Below are 24,327 nucleotides of genomic sequence, written 5' to 3'. Positions count from 1 at the left end.
TGGAGTTGCGATACCGACGTATAAAAATTTAACCAAGTTTTAATAGTCGACTATCTCCTTTTTGTTTACACAGAAATGAGATAAATACACTTTTGAAACAGGTGTAAGATTAATGTTTGTAGCTTCCAGCTGACTTGTTGGACCACATATTCATGCGCAAATTACTCTGTTTTTCAGTACCCACATTTCCTGAAGCAAGATGGGAACAAATTGCACGTTATGCTGCAGCGGCGGAAACGCTACAAAAACCGGACCATCTTGGGCTACAAAACTCTAGCAGAGGGCATCATCAATATGTCGCAGGTACCAAAACCACTGTTCACTATTGTTGCAGTATTGCTGTTGGTTACACCTAAAAAAACTGTAACGCAGGCAGTGACAAAGAATTGTTCTAGAGCTAGTTTTGTGTGTGTGTGTGTGTGTGTGTGTGTGTGTGTGTGTGTGTGTGTGTGTGTGAACGAGGGGGGAGGGATCAGTCCTTGCCGTCTTGGCATTGACCTACAGAAAACATGGAAAAAATAAATTGGTATGGGACTTTTCTAACTTCGTGTTCGACAATATATGAGGCTTTTATTACCAGTATTTCAGCAAAGGTTTGTCGATTAGCTTGTTACATAAGGTTTATAACTTCTGTTTAGGAGAAAGGGATGGCGAAAAGACTTTCATGTAAGTTTCTGGAACCATTACAAAACTTCCTCTAATAAGCATAAAGTGACAGCACGCATATACAATTTCGCTTACGTGCAAAACTAACAAACACATTACGATGCGAGTCGGCAACCGCTATGTTCTGAGGAACCAAATGTTATGTCCTCATTGCTAATAATAAATGGGTGGAAAGTGGCCACAAGGATCTGTCGTTGTAGGAATCTGGACAAAAGCAAAAGATTATTTGATACTAGTGCACTTTAAGGAAAGATATTTTACTCATCTTGTTGATGAAGCGCTGCAACACCATTGACAATTTGTGGCAGCCGTGGCTAGCTATAAGCAGAAGCCCGACACGGGTGTGTACTGAACTTATGTATCCTGAATGTTTGCCGATACAGCTTGCTATCAACAGCTCGGTGTAACGTTGGGCATCAAGTAGCAACAATGAACTAATCTCGAACTAGAAGTAGGTGCCCGCCATTTATAACACCGTAGTGGGGATTTTCGTTGGTCGGCGGCATGGAGGTTCTTCATTGGTCAGGTCATCCTGTTGGTGGTGGTGTTCAAAGCTCCGCTCGCGATGCGTGCAGGAATTTTCAAGGCGTCAGCTCCGGCAGTATCGATAAGCTACAATACTACAAAATGTTTCCTCATTGCTTAATTTCCTGCAAGTTTACTAAACAGATGTGTTCTCACATCCCGAAACTTTTATTCAAGGTTTGTTACATAGCAAAATTTGTTTTGGGTAATGGCATTTTTTGTGGTGCAATTTGAGAGTTAAGGAATTCCATGTTTCATCCTAAAGAAATCACATATTATTATTTTCGTTATGTGACATATGTATGTAATAGTCTTCTCATTCGAACTCTAGAAGAGAAAAACGAAACAAAATCAGCCGATCATTTTGAGGCACTAAAATATTTTAAATATTTTCATAGTGTTTTTTAAAAATTGACCGATTGTCTTCTTTCAATTCAATAGGTTTTGCAACGGCAGATGGACCTGGAACTCGATCTAGTGAGTGAAAGTAAGGACAAATCTGTCCTCAGCAGTATTGTTGCCCGTGTTTCCGTGCAAGCAGTCTGCAGTCAACCTGTTGACCACGAGGATTCAGCTAAACATGCAGAGGCACCAGGTATACATGGAGAATGGTGTAATTTTGATAACTATTTTATTTTTTCAGAGTTCGATTTAGTCTTCTGATTTATTATAAGATAACACATTAGTGTATTAAAAAGGGAAACAATTCCTGAGCCTGTGACCTTTAAAATAATACCCTCTTGATCATGTAACACTATGTTTTTATTTACCCTGTTAGTGACATGTTTTGGATACTGCCATCATCAAATCCTGTAATTAAGATCAAAATGCCACAGCAGTAAAATATGTGTGTTACTGTACACATGTCAGGGGCCTTACCAATCATATGCCTACAGCAAGAGCCTCTTCCAATTTTCAGTACATTAATTGTCCATTTGATATTAGTGTTCATCCATAGCAACCCATACCTGGAAATGTCGTTCCCGTTCTATAGCGTTTCAGTTCAGATGTGTAACACACTCATGTCTGCTAAAGGAAAGAGAAAAGCCTGAGTTGGTTGTCCTGGTGTGCAATAGGATATTCAGGATGACATGTACTACGTCAGACGGTCACCTGATGTTACTTAATGTCTGCCTTGCTGTGAGGCCTATTCAATGACTGTCATCTCCTATACAGTAAACATGGTTCAGTACACCTTTTTGGAATATGCTCCTTATGTATGGCAAAACTCGAGGTAACTGAACAGTTGGGAGTCGGCTGTACCACGAACATTTTTCATTCAATAGTATGCCATCGCACAAAATTTTTTGCCCAAGTCACGCAGCGACTCAGAGGAACAGGTACCTACACTAAAAACATGCAGGACTGTGGTGTTCCATGGCAATGCTACGCACCCGAATTTGAAGATATACTGCATTGCATTGAAGAGAACTGGCAACGAGTACTCGAACAATTGTGCTTGCAGTGGGTATTAGCCACAGTATCATCTGCTAACTTCCGTGTGAGCAAAAATTATATCTGTACCACTTACAGAGTGTACACACTGTGGATCCAGCTAATTTTCCACAATATGGTGTGTACTGCACGTGGTTCCTGGCTCCACTGCATCGACACACCCCTGTTTCTGCATAGGCTTCTGTTCACAGACGAATGTATGTTCACTAGTGACTGTGTTCTGAATTCACAAAACAGCCGTGCCTGGGTGGATGAAAATCCTTGTGCCACACATGTTAGTGGATTTCAGCATTGGTTCAGCATTAACGTGTGGCCAGGTTTTCTGGATGGTCATCTGATTAGGCCATGCCTCTTTTCACTCAAGCTAATTGGTCATGCATAATTGATCTTTCTACAAAATGTATTGGACCCATTCTTGGAAGCTGTACCAGTGAATGTCCATCAAGAAATGTGTTTTCCGCATGATGATGCGTCACCTCACTTCTCAAGGACAGTTCAGAAACATCTAAACAGTCGATATGGTGTAAGATGGATAGGCCGAGCGGTCCAACTGTGTAGCTGCCGTGGTCAGCGGATTTGATTCCTATAGATTACTCCTTGTGGGTTTGTATGCAAAATTTAATTTACGAGACTCGTGTAGAGACAGAGGAAGAGCTGATGGCACAAATTCTGGCCACAGCACTAGAAACTGAAGAGACACGAGATGAGGTGGAGAAGGTTTACCAGACATGCTCCAAAGGTACATTATTTGTAACAATGTTAGTGGTCCCCACATCAAGCGCCTGGTGATGTACCAGTACTGTAATGTTTAGGTATTAATACGAACAAATGCACTTCAGTGACAAACAGATGTTCTGTTGTTACCTAGTAATTGTACTGCATCACGCCTAATTCAAGTCCTCAAGCAGAAGTGGAGGAGTTAAATACCTGAACTGAAAAAAATTATAGAACGAAAACTGTAAATTTTCAGACGTTGGTTCCTATTCAAAATATTATGCACTCTCCCTCGCACCTCACCTCCTCATGCACTGTCGAATATCCAATGGTACCTCTTCTTGAAGAATCAGCAGAATGAAGTTCAGAAAGTGTGGATACAAATGTCCATTTAGAACTCCATTTAGAAGTAAGGCCCCACAGTGTAGTTTCGTATGGTGCTGCACCATTCACTTATCCTCCACAGCTGTTGATGTTGCACCTCATGAGGCCAGTGTGGATTTTCAGCTGTTCAGTAGCGCATGTTATGCAGATTTATGTTACCGTGGATGGCAAATGTTGCTTCATCGGTAAAGGGCACATGTTAAAAAAGCTTAAGGTAGTCTCTCAGTTGCTGAAGTGTAAACTGACAAAGTTCTGTATGACATTCAAAAATTATGGTTGCTGAGTGCCTGATGTAGTGACAGATGATAGGGATGGAAATTCTGTCAATGCCGGATGGAAATGGCACTCATCTGGCTGATTCCACATTCCTTGGCAATATGTCTTGTACCACTGTGCGGATTCATTAGCATCATAGCCAGAACAGCTTCTTCATGTCCTATGTCAGTTGCAGTCTTCCTTCTTGCCCTCTTTTTGACATTAAAGCAGCCTGTCCGCACTAAGGTCTTAATAATTTGTGCAGTTACTTGACGCGTCAGACATTGGTGATCCAGATAGATAGCCTTATACCACGGTACTGTTTTTACAGCATTTCTTTTATATTCAACATACAGAAGTAGTGTATCCAACTTCTCCTCATTGATGTACAAGTGCACATGCAGTGAATGTTGAAGCACAAATGAGCATCCTGCAGTGCAGACAAGTAAACAGGCAGATGTGTTGACATTCTGACATGTAGAACAAGAGCTTGGAAGTGTTTGCACTGCTAATACTAATTCTGGCCACCATGCTGTCACACTCTAAGGCATTTCTGTATTATTTTTTTTTATTTATTTTTTATTTTTTTATTTTTTTATTTTGACAGGTTTCAATGCCAATATTAACAAATGCCATATCACTGTAATTGTCTTCTCAAGAGCTATCAAATGTAGTTATGAAAAGGATACAGTTCCATTTAGAAAAAAGAACTTACTTCAATGTCCCCACTGATACCAGCACTATAAAAATTAATCAAACAAAATAGTTTGTAGCCTTCAATACGCTAACGTTTGCCGAAAACTGCGTTTTGGTATGTGTACTATTCACGAAATAAAAGGGGTGTTACACCTTACAGTCAACAACAGTAAAAAATCACCCACAAAACACTGAATTGACATTTGGCTTTGTTTTGATGTAATTTATAATTCAAGGTTTTGAACACAACATTACATTATGATTACAAAAGGAAAATTGTGTAATTTATTCCAGAACGTGGTGTGGCAGACTTTTCTGATGAGGAAGATGACTTCAGTAGTAATGAAGATGATGCCTCAGATTCTGAACCAACAGCTGAAGATGCAATGGCAAGAAGGGCTCGTAAAGCAGCTAGAGCAAAAATTCCAGCAAATGCCAGGGTTAGTACATGTATCACATTACAGTACCACAGAAATCATTCTCGGCCAGGTTGGGGATTTTGTTCACCCTGGGACTGGGTATTTGTGTTGTCCTCATCATTTAATAATCATTCATGAAAGTGGCGATATTGAACGGAGTTAAGATAGGGACTGTATATGGGCTCTGATAACCACGCAGTTCAGTGCCCCACAAACCAAACATCACCACCTCAGAAATGAGTTTTAACTTACTTGCTTTTAAAATAAGTATTATAAAGCCTAAAAATAACCCTTGTATATAGATGAACGTGCTGATAAAAAATAAAAGCTTCTACATTTCTTGTGGCTCAGTCTAAAAAATATAACCATCAATGCAGTTTATATGCAATAAACCTTTTTCGATAGCATGGATCAAATGGCTTGCTTTTTTTTAGATTAATGGTAATTAGGAAGCTTCTTAAAATTTTAACATCTGAAATTACAAAGACACACAACAGTTGAGTAGTGATTACCTTCAGGAGGAGAAATTCCAGTACTGTTGTTACAAACGCATAAAAATGAGAACACTAATCCTAATGTTCAGATCTGTTAGTTCATGCCTCAGGGAGGAAAGATAAGTGAGATTGGAAAGGGTAGGAGTGCACTCAGACCTCAGGATGAGAGGCACACACATGCTGTGATGGAGGGGAAGGCTGAGCACATCTTTCTCCCCTGCCCCCCTCCTCATCATGAAGTTGGATGACCTTCCACCACTTTTTAACCTTCCAATCCCACTTTCCTCCCTGAGGAGGGAATTAATAGTTTCAAAACCTAAGATTAGTGTTTCCACTGTCATGTGTGTCTTTGACAGTACTTTCTGTTTCCTTGTAATTTTATGGTTTTCCCTAATGAATTTTTCTTTTGATCAGTGTATATCACTTTGTAGTTAACCCACAGTGTGTATCCTGACACTGCTGCCACTGTCTGGTGTGCATTTTTGTGTTATCTCTGGAGGATGACTTCATCCAAAAGCGAAGTACCTGTCCGCTGCCAAGCATTTTTCCTATTTCATGTACGATGAGCATTTGAAAAATCTGTGCAAAGTCCGAGAGATGGCACCACCAGCACGTATCGAAGTCATGTTTAGTTAGTAGCATCTTTGGAAAGAAAGCTCACAAAGTTTGACATATTGGTCTATTTCTTTGTGTTTGGCATCTGTGTGAATCAAGGAAGTCGAGTGGTTGTCAAAAAAAGGATGAAAAAGAATTTCCTGTGATGATTAAGCATTACTTTATGTAAGGCAAAACGCCTCAGGCGACTAAAGAGAAGCTTGATAAAAATTATGGTGACTCTGCACCTTCGATTAGAATGGTTTATAAGTGGTTTCAAAATTTTTGGAGTGGCCATATGGTCACAAGTGATGCTGAACATTCTGGACGCCTTGTGGAGATTAAGACTCCAGAAATCATTGATAAAATCGATGATATGGCAATGGATGACACAAGAGTTAAGGTACATGAGTTTGCTAGTGCTGTGGGCATCTGGAATGAACAGGCACATATTATTTTGCATAAACATATGGACATGAGAAACCTGTTCGTAAGATGGGTTCCGTGATTGCTCACGCTTTCCCAGAAATGGAATCGTGTGAAGGGTTGCAAGTATGGTTTGCAGCAGTACAGGAAGAATCTGCAGCACTTTAAGCATTGTTTTGTCACTGTGGATGAAACATGGATACATTACTATACTGAGACCAAAGAACCATCTAAACAATGGGTTACCAAGGGAGAATCTGCACCAAAAAAAGGTGAAGACCATACCTTAGACGGAAAGGTTATGGCGACTGTCTTTTGGGATTCACAAGGAATAATTCTCATCGAACAATCTGGAAATGGGTAAAACTATTACAGGTGAATATTATTCATCGTTATTGGACGGTTTGAAAGCCGAGCTGCAAGAAAAATGCCGGCAATTGGACTGCAAAAAAGTCCTTTTCCATCACGACAATGCACCAGCACACACCTCAGCAGTTGTGGTCGCAAAATTAATGGAAATAGGATTCCAACTTGGTTCACATCCCCCCTATTCTACAGACGTGGTTCCCTCGGGCTACTGTTTGTTCCCCAATTTGAAGAAATTGCTGGTGGGACAAAGATTTTATTCAAATGAGGAGGTGATTACAGCAACTAATAGCTATTTTGCAGACTTGGACAATTCCCATTCTTCTGAAGGGATCAACAAATTAGAACAGCGTTGGACGAAGTGTTCAAGTCTAAAAGGAGACTATGTCGAAAAATAGAAAAGGTTTACCCCAAGCACGTAAGTAGTTTTTATTTTTGCACGGACTTTTCAAACGCCCCTCATACATGTTATATTACATTCTGGACTTCCCGTTGATGGACAACCTGTATTATAATGAGTGAACAATCTACAGAATATTGGATACTAAACTGTACTAGCAGGGTGAGAAATGACTGTGTATGTGAAAATAGTGTATTTGGGGGAAATAGCGATAATGTGAAGATGATCACCAATAGAACATGTAAATCACAGTGGCATTGTAATATTACCCTTCATTTGCAGCAGTAGATCTCTTGAGTCATGAACATATGCCATTAAGGATGTACACAGCATGGAGACACTTTGTAGAATTTGTGAAGGGGATTGAGACGTTGATGGCAGATCGGGGGTTTACGTTGGTGTGTGAATAGTGCTGGATTGGAATGTGGAAGAAGGGGAAAGCATAAAAGACAGAGTTATTGTAGAATATTGGCTCGGTAGTAGGAATGAGAGGGTGTAAGAGTAATTCAGTTCTGCAATAAATTTCAGCTAGTGATAGAGATCGTGCTGTCCAAAAATCACAAGAGTTGGTGGTATACTTGGAAGAGGCTCAGAGACCCTGGAAGATTTCAGCTGGGTTATATAATGGTCAGATTGATTCAGAGATCAGATACTGATTGTAAGGTGTGCCCAGAAGCAGATTTAGACTTGGATCACAATTTAGCAAATATGAAGAGTACACTGAAGTTCAAAGGATTTGTACTGAAGTACTGTAGAATAATGATGTATCTGAAATTCCCTAAAGTGATAAGAATACCGTTACATAAGGATACTGTGATAATACCAAAGTAGGCAGTTCAATTGTAGAATTGACATCTCTGAAAGGGCAGTCACACAAGATGGACGACAAATATATGTGCAAGGATGGTAACTGCAAAGAACTCATGAGTAATAAAAGAAATACTTCAAATATTTGTTGAAAGATGGAAGTGCAAAAATATTCAGTTAAAGATATGAATAAAACACTATTGACACATCGAGACCCTGATCGATGCATGTCTGTAGGCAGGGTGGTCAATGAAGTAAAACACTTAGCACCTGAGAGCACATTGATTACTGACACAAACATGCAATCTGAGCTGAACTGAAATCCTGGACAGAGAACCATCCTCTTCACTATGATGAGTCGTAATGGTAGCCACTTGCATCAAAACTTCTTGCTCGTCAAATGAGTCATGATATCTGTGTGCTTTTGTCTTTTTAATAAAGGGTCATAATTCTAGACTTTATATGTGATGTCTGGCAAGTGACAAAGGATACAATACGGCCCAAATTTGTGTTTTACTGACTTTATCGATAGTCCTTCTTTCTGCACAGCTGTAAAGATCCAAACAAAGTCTCCTGTGCTGTATTTCACTGATCAGTGCTTGGCATTTTAGTGTTCTCGGTCTTTCTCTGCAGCACTGTGACCGAGCTGCCTTGCTTCTTTGGTGCTGGTGATGAGGTGTTTCACAGCCATGATGGATGACAGTGTGTCCTTGTCATTTAGGCCTCATGACCATGCAGCAGAAGGAAAACTGTGAAGCCTGTAGTGTCTAGCGTTGCTGAATTGTATGTGAATGTCACTATGGGCAGTATTGTATGCAAATCTCTCTGTTTGACACCAATGTTTATTGAGAGCATATCTGCAAAACATGCAGTGGGTAATGCCACAGCTAGAAATTACTTCTCATATTAGTCCAGAGTGCGAAACTTTTCCACAGTCACGGATCATCACATGCAGTGCTCCTTGCCTCAGAATGACGTCTTCTACAAGAAACTTTCAATTTCCAGATCTTAAACAGTCCGCACAGTTTTGGTAACAGCATAGCAGGTGAAACATTGCACACTGTTATCCATAGATTCCCATTTTTCAACTTTGGAAACATCCCCAAGAGGTTGATACCAACTTGGTGGAGTGACGCTACTGCAGAGGTAATTGAAGCACTTGCTTGTATCGTTGACGTTCCTCAGGGTGACTCTCAGTGTCTACTGGATCAATAGAGACATGACCAGTGAGACCTGTGTCTGATTATGTCAAGAGACTTCACAAATCCAAGGTGACTAGTTGTTGGAGGGTCAAGGAAATACAGGGTAGTTATAATTAAATTTCTGCTACTTGAGCCAGTGTAGATGGAAAAACTATTTACTGTATGGATACCGAATTTTATAGGAATGATGGTCAGACTGTGTGCTGCAAGATTGTGTCATTAGAAGTTTTGGCGTCATTAGATTGTATTAGGCGCCAATATGGTATGGTGATACAGGGTCGAAACCCAAGTATCAGTGTGCATTACAGTTGCGGAAAGTTAAGATGGGTGTGGGAAAGGTGAGTAGGGCTTTATTCATAAAGCTATTTTATAAAAACAATGGGAATAGTGCTGCCGCTCATTTAGAGCATGAATTCATTAAAGGAGTGCGGAGAGGTCCTGTTTCCCCACCAGGGCTGAAGAACATGATTCGGATGTTCAGAGTAAGTGACAATTTGGGAATTCAGCAAATTGCAAATTCAGCAAAAAGCAATTTGGGAATTGCTCACAGGAGTAGCCAGCAGCCAATTGTGTCACAAATTGGTGAAGTTACTGTTGCTACAGATGAGAATGCTGGATACAGTGTTTGATGTTCAAGCAATGCATAAGCTGTGCACAACAGTGGAATGTTCTGTGGTCCACCATTTGAAAAGTACTGTGAACAATTTTGAAATGATATCAGTACAAACTTGCAGGCTGTTATGGATGCAGGTGGTCATCACATTGAGAAATGTTTTGTAAGCTGGAATGGAAACATGGTACACATTTAACACACACTACCCTCTCATGAAAATAAAAATGTGTTTCTTCCAACAGTTACTCTTCTGCATGTCCTTAAAAATGTTTCCACAAAATTTAATTGCTCTACGATCACTCATTTTTCATATGGGCCCCCTCAAGTAGCAAAAGTTTAATTATAACCACCCTGTACTTCAGGATAGCTGGCTGTGGATGGGATGGGGTTACAAACAACCATTTCTTCCCATTGGGTCATAGTTCCTATTATAAATAGCTCTGTTAATTGACTGGAATGCTCCTGTGGTCGGTTTCTCCTCCTCCTCCTAGGCTACTATGGTTTTCAGCAGTGCTGGATCTTCCCTCTGTTCAGCAACAACGTCCTTTAATTCAGTGTGACTGAGATTTAGTGCACCGTGCTGTGTTCTGTCAAAGGATTCCACGAAAGGCAGTTGGTATTCTCGTGTCTGCATCGGACTCCTCAAACCTCGGTGCCCATCTCGCCAGTTGACATGACAGATCCTTCAGGCCAGTCAGGCAGCATATTAGAGAATGGTGGTCTGTCAAAGTACGGTGGAAACTTGATGGCCCAAATAACTGCTAGGCACTTTTTCTTAGGTGTACGGTAGTTCTTCTCAGATTTGGAGAGTACTCCGGAAGCATAAGTTACCGCTTTTTCAGCACCTTCCTGAATTTATGTTAAAACTTCCCATATCTCAATACTGTTTGCGTCAGTGTGAAGTTGTGTGTCAGTATTCTTATCACACAGTGCTAGAACTGGAGATGTTAGCACCTCTTTAAGAACAAGGAAAGATCTTTCTTGTGTTTCATTTCAGGAAAATTTGACATCTCCTTGCAGTAGTCCTTGCAAGACATATGCCTTGGTACAAAAGTCCTTTACGAATTGCCTCTTGTATGAGCACATTCTGAGAAAAATTATCACGTGATGAAAGTGCCGAGGAGTCAGAAAATGTTTAAGTAGTCTTAATTTCTGTGAACTGAGATGGACTCCATTGCTATTCATTAGATGCCAAAGATTTTTATTTCTTAGGAAATGGCAAGGCGCTTTTTCGGGCTTGTGTGAGACTTCATGTCTGAATGCATTTCAACATGGTTGTCAGTAAGCTTAGATGTTCTTCAGATCTCTTAAAAAATGCTCATTGAGATGATGAAGCATGTTGGGCATCATACGTTCATAGGTGGCTGGAGTGTTACATAGTCCAAATGACATAAACTTGAACTTAGATGATGATAGGAGTTATGAAGGCAGTGATTTCCCTGTGAGCCTTGTCAGCCTCAGTTTGCCAGTAGCCTGCATACATGTCCATAGTTGCGAAATACTTTGCGGCTTTCAAGCAGTCCAGGGTGTCCTTAGTACACAGCAATAGATATACACCTGTGATTTTACTCAGTCATCGGTAGTAGACACAGGAAAACCAAGTGCTGTCCTTCACGAGGACCACCGGAGAGGGCCGATGGCACTTCGATGGTTCAGCGATGTCATCTTGCAGCATCACTCCACTTCTTTGTGGATTATCCTTTGGTCAGCTGGCAACACACTACACAAGCACTCGTTAATTGGTGTATAATCTCTTGTCTTGATACAATATTTTATCATGGACCGCTTTTCACCACTCTTGGTCTCCAAGCATCCAAAAACCAGTGTAGTATGTCTAGCGTAAATTGACGGTCAGGTCAGGTCAGATCAGATCCTAGTAACTTCCTCCCCTGCATTGTCTGTAGTGGTAAAGCAGAGCCTTTGTAGAGGCAGTAAAGCCCTTACTAGACTGATTTGGCTGCCCCTATGCACTTACCTGTGGGGAAGAGTTGTGGATGCTCATGAATCAGGACATTTAGTGCTATCAAAGTTCTCCTTGACCTCTTACAATGCTTATAATCTTTGCTGGTATGTAGATTTCTATTGTGAACTGAGTAGCTTTTTGCAGTTGACCAAACTTTCACAGTTTAACTGAGCATCTTGATTAATGATTGGAAGTGGTCTCATTGATGACGACCAAATAACAGTGTCTGCAGTGACAAATGGTAGACCAGAGCTATGTCTTTGCTATGTATGCCTTTTGGAATAGCTTTTTGGAGTCTGATCGTGCATTTGCTTGTGATGTTTGCAAGAAGTCTCATCTGAAAATAACGTCATGACGTAGTATGTTAAAAGAAATTGAAGGTGTGTGTTCCGTAAGCGATAATTACTCTTGCAACACATGTTGCTGTCAGCTGAATGTACTTCCCATTTGAGACTTTCAGTACAGTTGCATCTACGTCACAAAACAGTCTTCTTTAGCTGGACAATATGATGGAATGGATCGATGTTCCTTCTTTTCCTAACAAGACTTTGACCAAAGATTATCAGTCTATCCTTTTCATAATTTTGTTGATATTCCAACCTGGAATCTTCTTTAACTGATGAAGATAAGCATCCAACATTACAAGAAAGAAAGCCACTGAGTCAACTAGTGCCCCGACAGGTGGGCTGTCGATGACAGTCTTGATGAGATTTCCTGTCATCGCAGTAACTGTCGTTCGTGGAGGGTTTGCATCTGTGGTGGTCTCACCTCCTTAGATGGTCCCCTCACTTAGTTTTCTTGAAGTTGGTGGTTAAGCAAGTGGTTAGTACCTCTTATGGTGACAGGCAGTTGCTGCACCGTGTTTGGGATTGAACTCGTCCAGGGTGTAGTGTCCTGCTTTAATTGTCTGCAGTTGACTTAAAGTGTTGCGATAGTTGACATCTTATGACACAATAGTCATCAAACACTTGTTTTTTCTATCTGCAGTAGCATAGGGGTACAGGGAGTGTACATTGAAAATATTCTAGCACATCTCCAGAATGAATTTTTCACTCTGCAGCAGAGTCTGCATCGATATGAAACTTCCTGGCACAGTAAAACCGTGTACCAGACTGAGACTCGAACTCAGGACTTTTGCCTTTTGCAGGCAAGAGCTCTACCAACTGAGCTACCCAAGCAGGACACATGACCCATCCTCACAGCTTTACTTCCACCAGAACCTTGTCTCCTACCTTCCAAACTTCACAGAAGCTCTCCTGCAAAACCACCAGGAGCGCTTCTGCGAAGTTTGGAAGGTAGGAGATGAGGTACTAGTGGAAGTATAGCTGTGAGGCCGGGTCGTGAGTCTTGCTTGGGTAGCTCAGTTGGTAGAGAACTTGCCAGTGAAAGGCAAAGGTCTCAAGTTCGACTCTTGGACCGGCACATTGTTTTAATCTGCCAGGAAGCTTCATTCTAGCACTTTGTCCTCTGTGCTCCAAGTGACTGGTCTTCGGTAGGATGTGGTGCTTAGCGGAGGAGTTAGGATAATACTTGTGTTGGTCAGATATTGGGTTCTTGTTTGACAGTTGCAGTAAAAGTTTGAGGTGGCAGAATCCATTCTTAATGGTGCTTTTGACTGGTTGTGAACAGAGCATGTGAGACATGGTGCTATGGAAATATGTTGAAGGTTAAGTGGACTGTAAAAATATGGAATGGCGAGGTTCTCCACAGAACATCAAAGAAAGAAACATATGTAAAACATTAACAAGGAGAAGAGATAGTATGATAAAACACGCATTAAGATATCAGCTAATAACTTGCACAGCACTAATGAAGCTGGAGAATAAAAAGTGTCGTGGAAGGCTGAGACTGGAATACACCCAATAAATAAAAGCAGATGTAGGGTGCAATTGCTATTCAGAGATAAAGAGGTTGGCACAGGAGAGGAATTCGTGGTGGGTCACCTCAAACCAGTCAGATGACTGATGACAAAAAACTAACCAACTATACATAGTTAGTGTGGTTCTTGCCTCGGTATAGAATGAAGTTTTTCAGCTGCTATGAAAAAGTATTGAACTTAGTTACTGTTAGAGACCATATTGAGCTGGAACAGTGGCATAGCGCAAACATCTTTTACATGTTTCATTGGCTCGGGAGGTCTTGTGTTGATGAGTGAGAGAATATCAAGAAAAACAAGTCAGATTTAAGACATCCTGTCAGACATAATACTCAAATTGATAATTTATTATGAACTAGCCAATATTCTCAAAACAGTGGTATAAATATCAAAGTAAGATAAATGTGATGGAGCAGCTCTTCTGCCACACCACCTGTCTATGAACAGGGCTAATTGTTTCTGCCAACATACATGGAAAACAAAGTGTGTAAAACTACTATTGTGAAATAAACTGAAATGTACAGTAGTCAGTAGAGAGATCATCTTAAACTTTGCCAGTTCTGCATTTGTCGTCCATTAAAGTGTGTGTACTTGACCTAACATAGGAAAGATCTACGGTTTAAAAGTTCTTATCTAACATTAAAAAGTGTAATTTGCATGGAAATGTCAAAAGAACTTAATTAATTGGGAAGTAAGTTTTCAAGTTTCATCTTTTGAGTGTGAACGCTTGCACTTAGGTTATGCTAGAAATGCATTAAAAAAGAAATAAATATGTCACAGATGGCTGAAGTATTTTCAGATAATTTGCAAAATGTAATATTGTGTGACAAACTCCTAATTGATGCAACTCTTGAGAACATGACTACAAAATTCAGTAGTATGTGTTGTATACTGAGAGACTTGATATTGTCCAACAATATGTAAACAGTAGCAAATGCTAATTAGGGTTGCATCCAGTCCCACTTTTAATTTTAAATTCTTGTTCTTTGAGAGAGAGAGAGAGAGAGAGAGAGAGAGAGGGGGGGGGGGGGGGGAATATAAAAACGACCATAAGATTATGATCAGACATACAGTAAAGAGTTCGTTAAAAATGTTTTCAGTCTTCCTGTGCCTTATTTATAAAACTAAAATGATCCTCAAAATTGAGATATAGTTAAATTTTTTGATCATCACAACAAAAGTGACAAGATTAAATAAGGGTCTTCACATAATTCACACGAAACCGGATGTGCCCGAAGGACACGTTTCACGTTGACTTCAGGTTACTCAACAAACTCTTGACAGTGTAAAATGAATCAGTGGCATATTAAATAAAACAATAAAATTCACAGTACCATAGATTTTATAAAGTAAGATAATTCAAGGAGCTGTAAATTTCTGTCTGTATATGTTGTTCATATTGATGTTTGTCTTTTAGATAAATAAACTGCTGTTTGTTTTGTGTGTAGTTTATGTATGTGCAAGATTAAGAGTGTAATGCATTTGAAAATAGAAACTATATTTGATGACTGAATACACAGTAAAACTAACCATCAGTTGTCCAATATTTGTAGGATGTATGCTATTTGAATATAAAAATGATCAGCAAGTTAATTACAGAGGAATTGTTTTGTTTCTGATCTGTGTCAAGGAAATTGTAGAGATAAGCAGTATTTAATATTGCTGGAAGTCTACAAAGCATTAAAAAAAAAATGCTATTCCACATACACTTTATCTTTTATAGTAAAGTACTGATACGTGTTCCTATCAAATCTTTTGAATTTTTGTTTCAGCAACGTAACTTGAAGCAGAAATTTATTGCTCTGTTGAAGAGGTTCAGAGTTACTGAAGACCTTCAAGGCCTTGACAATGACCAAGTGGAAATAGGACAGAAGCTACATGGTGCGTATTTTAAACTGTGTAAATTTTTAAACTATGTAAATCTCTACGTATCTCAGCATCTAGCAGTTGCACAGGAAAGGTAATGAACTAGTTTTGCAGTATGATTTAGTGCAAAATTGATTAAGAGAGCATTTATGAAAATATAATCTTTTGACTATTTGCAATATACAAAATGGATCCCGTAATAGAAAGAAATGTCTCACTGTGCTGAACTGAAACAAAAGGGTTACAACAATTCTGTCAAGGCATTATAGTGTAGAAGTGTATGTGCTTTTAACATAAATGGGTAATATCATGGTTCTCATGCATATAATGGCAGTAAATGTGGATTGGACACCATAATGACATTATCTTCAGCATAAGAATGTGTCATCTCATTTAATGCACAATTGTTGCAGAGCTAGATGACAGTTATTCACAAGCATATGAGAGAAAATACTAACACGAATTCTTTACAGACGAATGGAAAAACTAGTAGAAGCCAACCTTGGGGAAGATCAGTTTGGATTCCGTAGAAACACTGGAACACATGAGGCAATGCTGACCTTACGACTTATCTTAGAAGAAAGATTAAGGAAACGCAAACCTACGTTTCTAGCATTTGTAGACTTAGAGAAAGCTTTTGACAATGTTGACTGGAATACTCTCTTTCGAATTCTAAAGGTGGCAGGGGTGAAATACAGGGAGCGAAAGGCTATTTACAATTTGTACAGAAACCAGATGGTAGTTATAAGAGTCGAGGGCCATGAAAGGGAAGCGGTGGTTGGGAAGGGAGTAAGACAAGGTTGTAGCCTCTCCCCGATGTTGTTCAATCTGTATATTGAGCAAGCAGTAAAGGACACAAAAGAAAAATTCGGAGTAGGTATTAAAATTCATGGAGAAGAAATAAAAACTTTGAGGTTCGCCGATGACATTGTAATTCTGTCAGAGACAGCAAAGGACTTGGAAGAGCAGTTGAATGGAATGGACAGTGTCTTGAAAGGAGGATATAAGATGAACATCAACAAAAGCAAAACAAGGATAATGGAATGTAGTCTAATTAAGTCGGGTGATGCTGAGGGAATTGGATTAGGAAATGAGGCAGTTAAAGTAGTAAAGGAGTTTTGCTATTTGGGGAGCAAAATAACTGATGATGGTCGAAGTAGAGAGGATATAAAATGTAGACTGACAATGGCAAGGAAAGCGTTTCTGAAGAAGAGAAATTTATTAACATCGAGTATAGATAAAGTGTCAGGAAGTCATTTCTGAAAGTATTTGTATGGAGTGTAGCCATGTATGGAAGTGAAACATGGACGATAAATAGTTTGGACAAGAAGAGACTAGAAGCTTTCAAAATGTGGTGCTACAGAAGAATGCTGAAGATTAGATGGGTAGATCACATAACTAATAAGGAAGTATTGAATAGGATTGGGGAGAAGAGAAGTTTGTGGCACAACTTGACCAGAAGAAGGGATCGGTTGGTAGGACATCTCCAATTTAGTATTGGAGGGCAGCGTGGAGGGTAAAATTCGTAGAGGGAGACCAAGAGATGAATACACTAAGCAGATTCAGAAGGATGTAGGTTGCAGTAGGTACTGGGAGATGAGAAAGCTTGCACAGGATAGAGTAGCATGGAGAGCTGCATCAAACCAGTCTCAGGACTGAAGACCACAACAACAACAACAACAACAACAACAACAATGAGAGAACAGCAGCAATTCATTGCATCATAACTGCTTAAGGTTAGAATAATATTGGCATTACAAGATATTTAGGAAGGGGGGGAAAAAACAAATGATTTACAGTATAAGCTGAAAATTTTAAGTGGGAAAATCTGCAAACATTACTTCAAGCTAACTCATACTTGCTCTCATTCGGTGATTGTCATCAGTCCGAAGACTGGTTCATTTCTTCCGAGTTTGATTCTGTCCCTCCTCATTCGTTGTTCGATCTACCCATCTAATCTTCAGCATCTTCTGTAACAACACATTTCAAAAGATTCTATGTTCTCATTGTCGAAATTGTCTGTTGTTCGCTTGTAACTGCCATACAAGCCTACACTCAAGACAAATACTTTCAGAAAAGACTTCCTAACATTTAAATCGAGTATGGATTGACATCGAGTATAAATTTAGGTGTCAGGAAGTTGTTTCTGGAAGTATTTGTATGGAGTGTAGCCATGTATGGAAGTGAAACATGGACGATAAATAATAGAAACTTTCGAAATGTGGTGCTACAGAAGAATGCTGAAGATCAGATGGGCAGATCACATAACAATGAGGAGGTATTCAATAGAATTGGGGAGAAGAGGAGTTTGTGGCACAACTTGACGAGAAGAAGGGACCGGTTGGTAGGACATGTTCTGAGGCATCAAGGGATCACAAATTTAGCATTGGAGGGCAGCGTGGAGGGTAAAAATCGTAGAGGGAGACCAAGAGATGAATACACTAAGCAGATTCAGAAGGATGTAGGTTGCAGTAGGTACTGGGAGATGAAGAAACTTGCACAGGATAGGGTAGCATGGAGAGCTGCATCAAACCAGTCTCAGGACTGAAGACCACAACAACAACAACAACATTTAAATCAATATTTAGTGTCTTGCTTCTTAATATAATTCACTCAGTATCACCTGGTTTAATTAGACTACATTCCATTACCCTTGTTTTATTTCTGTCGATGTCCATCTTATATTCTCTTTCCAAGACACTACCCATTCCCTTGAACAGCTCTTCAAAGTCTTTTGCTGTATCTGACAAAATTACAATGTCATGGGGAAACACCAAAGTTGTTATTTCTTCCTGAATTTTAAGCCCCTCTCCAAATTTTACTTTTTGCTTTACTGCTTGCCCAGTGCACTGATTGAATAACATTAATTAAGATAGACTACAACCCTGTCTTTACTCCCATTTCAACTGTGGCTTCCCTCTCATGTCTTTAGACTCCAATGCAATAGAGTTTCTGTACGAGTTGTACTTAAACTTCTGCTCCCTGTATTTTATCCCTGATACCCTGAAAATTTCAAAGAGTGTAGTCCTGTCCATATTTCCAAAAGCTTTCTCTGAATCTACAGTGTCACAAACTTTAGTTTGCCTTTCTTCACCCAATCTTCAGTGATAAGTTGTAGGATCAGTATGCTTTTAGATTTCTCCAGAACCCAAACTGATATTCCCCGAGGTTGACTTCTACCAGTTTTTGCATTTTTATCTAAGTAATTTGTCAATATTCTGCAGCCATAACTTATTATCCTTTTAACCCCAACAATTTGAAAACAAATATAATTTTAAAAATTTTCACAAAAATAACCTGTATCATCATTGGCAGTGTCCACCCACTGTTTCATGTGATATATTTGAAAACAAATTCACATTTTTCCTAGACTCAATCTCACACCTCAAAATAACCATGAACTCAAATTGCATAAAACAAATTATACTTTGAGGTGACAAAGGTTATGGGGTGCCATTTAACATCATGTTGGAACTCCTTTTGCCCTGCATAGCGTAGCGACTCAACAGAGCTTGGAGTCAACAAGTCACTGGAGCCCCCCCTGCAGAAATATTGAGCCATGCTGCTTATATAGCTGTCCATAATTGCAAACGTGTTTTCAGTGCAGGATTTTGTGCACAAACTGACCTCTTGCTTATGGCCGACAGGTATTCGTCGAGATTCATGTTGGCTGAATTGTCCAGAATGTTCCTCGAAGCAATTGCTAACGACTGTGGCCTGGTGGCATGGCACATTGTCATCCATAAAAATTCCATTGTTGTTCGGAAACATGATGAACGTAAATGGTTGAAGGAGGTCTCCAAGCAGCCAAACATAACCATTTCCAGTCAATGATTGGTTCAGTTGGACCAGAGGATCCAGTTCATTCCATATAAACACAGCCCACACCATTATGGAGCCCCCATTAGCTTGCACAGTGTGTTGTTGAAAACTTGGCTCAATGGGTCCACGGGGTCTCCGCCACACTTGAACCCTACCATCAACTCTTACCTACTCGTACAAATGAGTGTTCCATCAAAGCACTGCCATTTTATACCATGTGTACATGATTCTACCAGCATCTGTATATGTACATATTGCCATCCCATGATGTTTGTCACCTCATTGTTGTCCTAATTAACAAGCAAAAATGGGCCTAAATTTTTTTAATAAATCTTCTATCACAATTACATAGTGTCCCAGTGGTTTCATTTCCACAGTACTCAAATTTACTTTACAGTAACTTAAGATATTTCACAGTCCATGATCACAACTGTATGACCATTAAAAAAAAAATAAAAAAACCCCTCACATGTCAGTATCTCCTATAATCACATTGTAATATCTCTACACTGACTGTGGGCTTGAGTACAGTGATACTGCTACAGTGTACTGCGTTCATAGAACTATCTTATTGTACCACTAGATATGTCTGTCTTGCAACAGCACCGGTGGTTTCATGCTAAAGTCTATAGTACTTTAAAAAATTAATAAAATGGTGATGTCAGCCAGAAACCAATGGTACTTGGGGTTAAACTGATGGTTTGGTAGTGCCATCACCTGTAAGCACACCTACCTTCTTTACGATTGGGATTGTGAAGAGGGTAGGCTGGAAAGTAATGCACATATGCTTGTAGAATGTAAGCAAAAACTAGTAGAAAGATCGGGAAAAAAGTATGTTAGAGTACAGTTCTTTAAAGCTTCATAATTGTATATTAATATTTCTCTCAATGTGCAACAAGTGTTTTCATGGTCTCACTGAAAAATTCTCTCGGCATTTCTCGAATCCAGGACTTGACATCTGCCTTCACTTCATCGGCCGAGGTGTACTGATTAGCCTTGAAGTCTCTCTTGAGTAGAGGCAATAAATAAATAAATAAATAAATAAATAAATAAATGCAAGGTGCAAGATCGGGGAACTAAGCAGGGTTTTCGAACTGTTTGCCTGAGGAGAAGACAGAGGTCAATATTCGGCACTCTTATCTTTCCTCTTCTGGGGCGTAATGATGGATCCATGTCTCATCCTTCATAACGATATTCAGATGGAAATCGTCTCCTTCATCACGGTAGCGCTGCAAAGTTGCCCACAGCATTCTAATTGGTGCTGTTTGTTCTTATCTGTGAGACAGCATTATACCTATTGTGCATAGATTTTACAGTTTCCTGATTGTTCAGTAATGAGGCCGACACATTCCTTGGATATTCCAATATGATTTTCAATACACTTTAGTGTGTTTTGCTGCTCATTTTGAATCAGATCGTCAACAAGTGTGTGATTTATCACCTGTGGCAGTGATTGGATGTGTGCTGTGTGTTTCAACAACAATTACGGTTTTTCCAGGCTCGCAACCACATAATTTTATTAGCCATCAACTTACTTCCTGATATCTGAGGGTTTTTGTCTGTCTTGCATATCTTGCTTGCTCCGTTGATGAATAATTTTGTCATGGATGGGTCTCCCAAGGAACTCAATAATTCTGAGGGAATGTTGTGAACTTAGATCTTTGTGTTCTGTCATGTTTTTCTGACAGTGTCATCTCTCCCAATTCAGCTCCCCCCCCCCCCCTCCCCCCCTCCCCCCTCCCCCCTCCCCCCCTCCCTTTCCCAATTAGTCTTCTCTTTCTATAATATTGTTCTCAAGTTCATTCCCCTTATATAGATCCTTTACATATTCCTCCCACTTTTCAGCTGTCCCATATTTGCTTAATACTGGCTTGCCATCTGAGCTCTCAATACTTGTGCAGGTGCTTCTCTCTTTTCCAAAGGTCTCTCTAATTTTCTTATTGTCAGCATGTGTCTTTCCTCTAGTTACACTTGCTTCTACAGCCTTGCATTTGCCCTCTAGGCATTCCTGTTTAGCCATTTTGCACTCCCTGTCAGTCTCACTTTTACATGACGATATTCTCCTTGCCTGCTTCATTTGTTGCATTTTTTGTATTTTCCCCTTTTGTCAAATTCAGTATTTCCTAAATTATCCAAGGATTTTTCCTAGGTTTTGTTTTTTCACCTTTGTGATCTTCTACTTCCTTAATTATTTCATCTCTTGAAGCTACCCATTTGTTTCCTGTGCTATTCCTTGCCCATGTTTAAGTCCACTGTTGCCCCCTCTGAAATTCTTCCTGATCTCTGATTCCTTCAATTTATCAGGGTCCTAGCTCCTTAATTTTCTATCTTTTTGCAAATTTTTTCAGTTTAGTCTGCAGTTAGTAGTCAAATTATGGTCAGAGTTCACATCTGTCCCTGGAATTGTCTTGCAGTTCAAAGTCTGTTTAGAAATCTCTGTTTTTACCATCATATAATCAAACTCAATCATTCTGGTGTCTCCAGGTCTTTTTGACATAGCCAACCTTCTTTCATGATTCAAAAACAGATGATTGGTTATGATTAAATTATGCTCTGTGCAAAGTTATGCCATGTGGCTTCCTCTTTCATTCCCTTCCCCTTATCCATGTTATCCTACAATTTTTCCTTCTCTTCCTTTTCCTACTACTCATTTGTCACCTGTCACAGTTAAATTTTCATGTTTTGAGTATCTGAACAATTTCCTTTATCTCATCCCATTTTTTTTTCAATCTCTTCATCTGTAATGATGTAGCAATTGTTAATTTTTATAAAAACTGTTGAAGAAGAAAGTTCTTCTTTGCTCCTCCACTTACAGGACCGAATGCATATTTTTTATATTCATGACTAAGCTCAAAACAGTTATTGAAACACTTTAGATATTCAACTCCAGAAACAACGGTACCTGTAAGATGAAAAGTGTGCAGAAAACTACTTATCTAATGTTTATTTGATTGCAACATTTTCTATTGCGCGTGCTGTTAATACTAACTTGCACCGTATTCATCATTTACGGTATCTTTGGGTTTGTTCCTTTGTTATTTGCTTTTCTTTACTCTGCATCTGCTTTCAGGTTAGTGTGCATGCATCTCTACTGTATAAATTCTGACCCAGTCAGTATTTCATAATACATGTGTTGCATGGTCCTAGGCTGACTTGGACTACCTTCAGGAACTAACCTGCATGCTCTTAAGTCTCAAAGCATACAAATGTAATTTTTGATTAAAAAAGGAATTCAAACCTTGGAGAAACTGCATCTTGCAAAGTAAAAATTCCCTTAAGAGTACAGTATGAAGGGTCCCTGAAGGTCAAACAATGGAAAGTCCAGAATGTAAAAACTGCTGTATATTTAAGTTTTCGAGCCAGAAGGCCTTCTGCGGAGTCAGAAAACGCACGCGCGCACGCACATGCACATGCACATGCACATGCACATGCACACGCACACACACACACACACACACACACACACACACACACACACACACACACACACACACACAGCCTCTGGCTGTTGCGGCCTAACTCATTAGTCAGAGATGGTGGCCTTTGAGTGTGAGTGTGAGTGTGAGTGTGTGTGAGAGAGAGAGAGAGAGAGAGAGAGAGAGAGAGAGAGAGAGAGAGAGAGATTGTGTGAAATGTGTGTGTTCTCTAATTGAGAAGAGGAAAGCTTAAATTCGTAGCAATCACTCCTTGTGCCCTGTCTGTGACTCAATGTCTCGTCTGTATCATGAGTAGCAACTGTCCTTACCATAACAGAGCCCTGATGATCACATTTATGACAATTTTAGCTGTCTGTGGAGGGTATTGACAATTTTCATAGTTTTTGCCCAAACAAAATAACTACAAAACAACTATTAAATCTAATGGGGAAGGTCTAATAATCCACAAACAATTTTATGAGAAATGTTTGGTCCACTCATTAGCTTAGCTTTTACATTTTGCAAATATTCTTTCTTTTGACTAATCCATAACTAATTTAGAGCCACAGAAATCTTCAGAAATTGATAGATAGCAGTTTCTTCAATTATTTTCTCCCATGTTATGATTTACTTTGGATGTTTCCCACCCTAATCCTTGTCAGTCATTAAATATGACTGTTTTGGATGTTATGGTGTTACTGCTTATCGACACTCAAATGACAAAAGAAAATAATTTCATTGTTGCAGGTGGTGACATGGATCCAACAGAGATTGAGGATTTATTCGAAGAACTGGAAGATCTCAGTGACTCTGGTCCTGAAATGGACACAATGAGTATTTCTTCCACACCAAAACCTTCTCTTCGCCCTTTCTTCTCAAGCAGCCGCTCACTGTTGCAAGACACACTGCACGTTCCAGGTGAGGAGTTGAATGATAGATCAAGAATGAACTGAGCTGTAATGCTATAAACTTCAGTTGTGCACTCGGTTCTCAGAGCAAGAGGAGTAATATATTGGTGGAAAAAAGTTAAGACTGCTCAAATAACACTGCTTCTGCTCAACACACACATTCGCTGCACAGCTCAATATTTAGTCACTTTTTTTATTACTCTGTATTTGTTCCTAGAAAATGAAGACTGTTTATTTCATTGACGTGCATGACAAACGTAAATGTTTTTCCAGGTTTATTTATGGAGTACAATGTATAGAGTTAATCATAGTCAACAATTTTAAGATCTTGTTCCATTGTTTAAAAGTGCTTTGTTGTTGATGACTTGTGTGCGCTGTAGTAATTATCTGCGAATAGATAACAGCTGCATACTCATTCGTAAACATAGTGAAATTGATCCAAGGTTCATCATGCTCAGAA

The 24,327-nt window shown here is 39.5% G+C and overlaps 1 protein-coding gene across 4 annotated transcripts in view; it reads left to right on the top strand.

The window, feature by feature from the left end:
* The window catches only part of LOC124546611 (phosphofurin acidic cluster sorting protein 2-like), a 676,573-nt gene that overhangs the window by 518,009 nt on the left and 134,237 nt on the right, over positions 1-24,327 (top strand). For all 4 annotated transcript variants that reach the window (XM_047125051.1, XM_047125049.1, XM_047125052.1 and 1 more), the window contains exons 4-8: positions 178-303; positions 1,633-1,786; positions 4,990-5,135; positions 15,628-15,736; positions 23,707-23,877. In XM_047125051.1, coding sequence (XP_046981007.1) covers positions 178-303; positions 1,633-1,786; positions 4,990-5,135; positions 15,628-15,736; positions 23,707-23,877 — 706 coding nt within the window. The remainder of the gene's footprint in view (positions 1-177; positions 304-1,632; positions 1,787-4,989; positions 5,136-15,627; positions 15,737-23,706; positions 23,878-24,327) is intronic.

The sequence above is a fragment of the Schistocerca americana genome, chromosome 1, assembly GCF_021461395.2.
Source record: "Schistocerca americana isolate TAMUIC-IGC-003095 chromosome 1, iqSchAmer2.1, whole genome shotgun sequence".
NCBI classification, from domain to species: Eukaryota; Metazoa; Arthropoda; class Insecta; order Orthoptera; family Acrididae; genus Schistocerca; species Schistocerca americana.
This window is presented reverse-complemented; position numbering and strand designations above follow the sequence as displayed.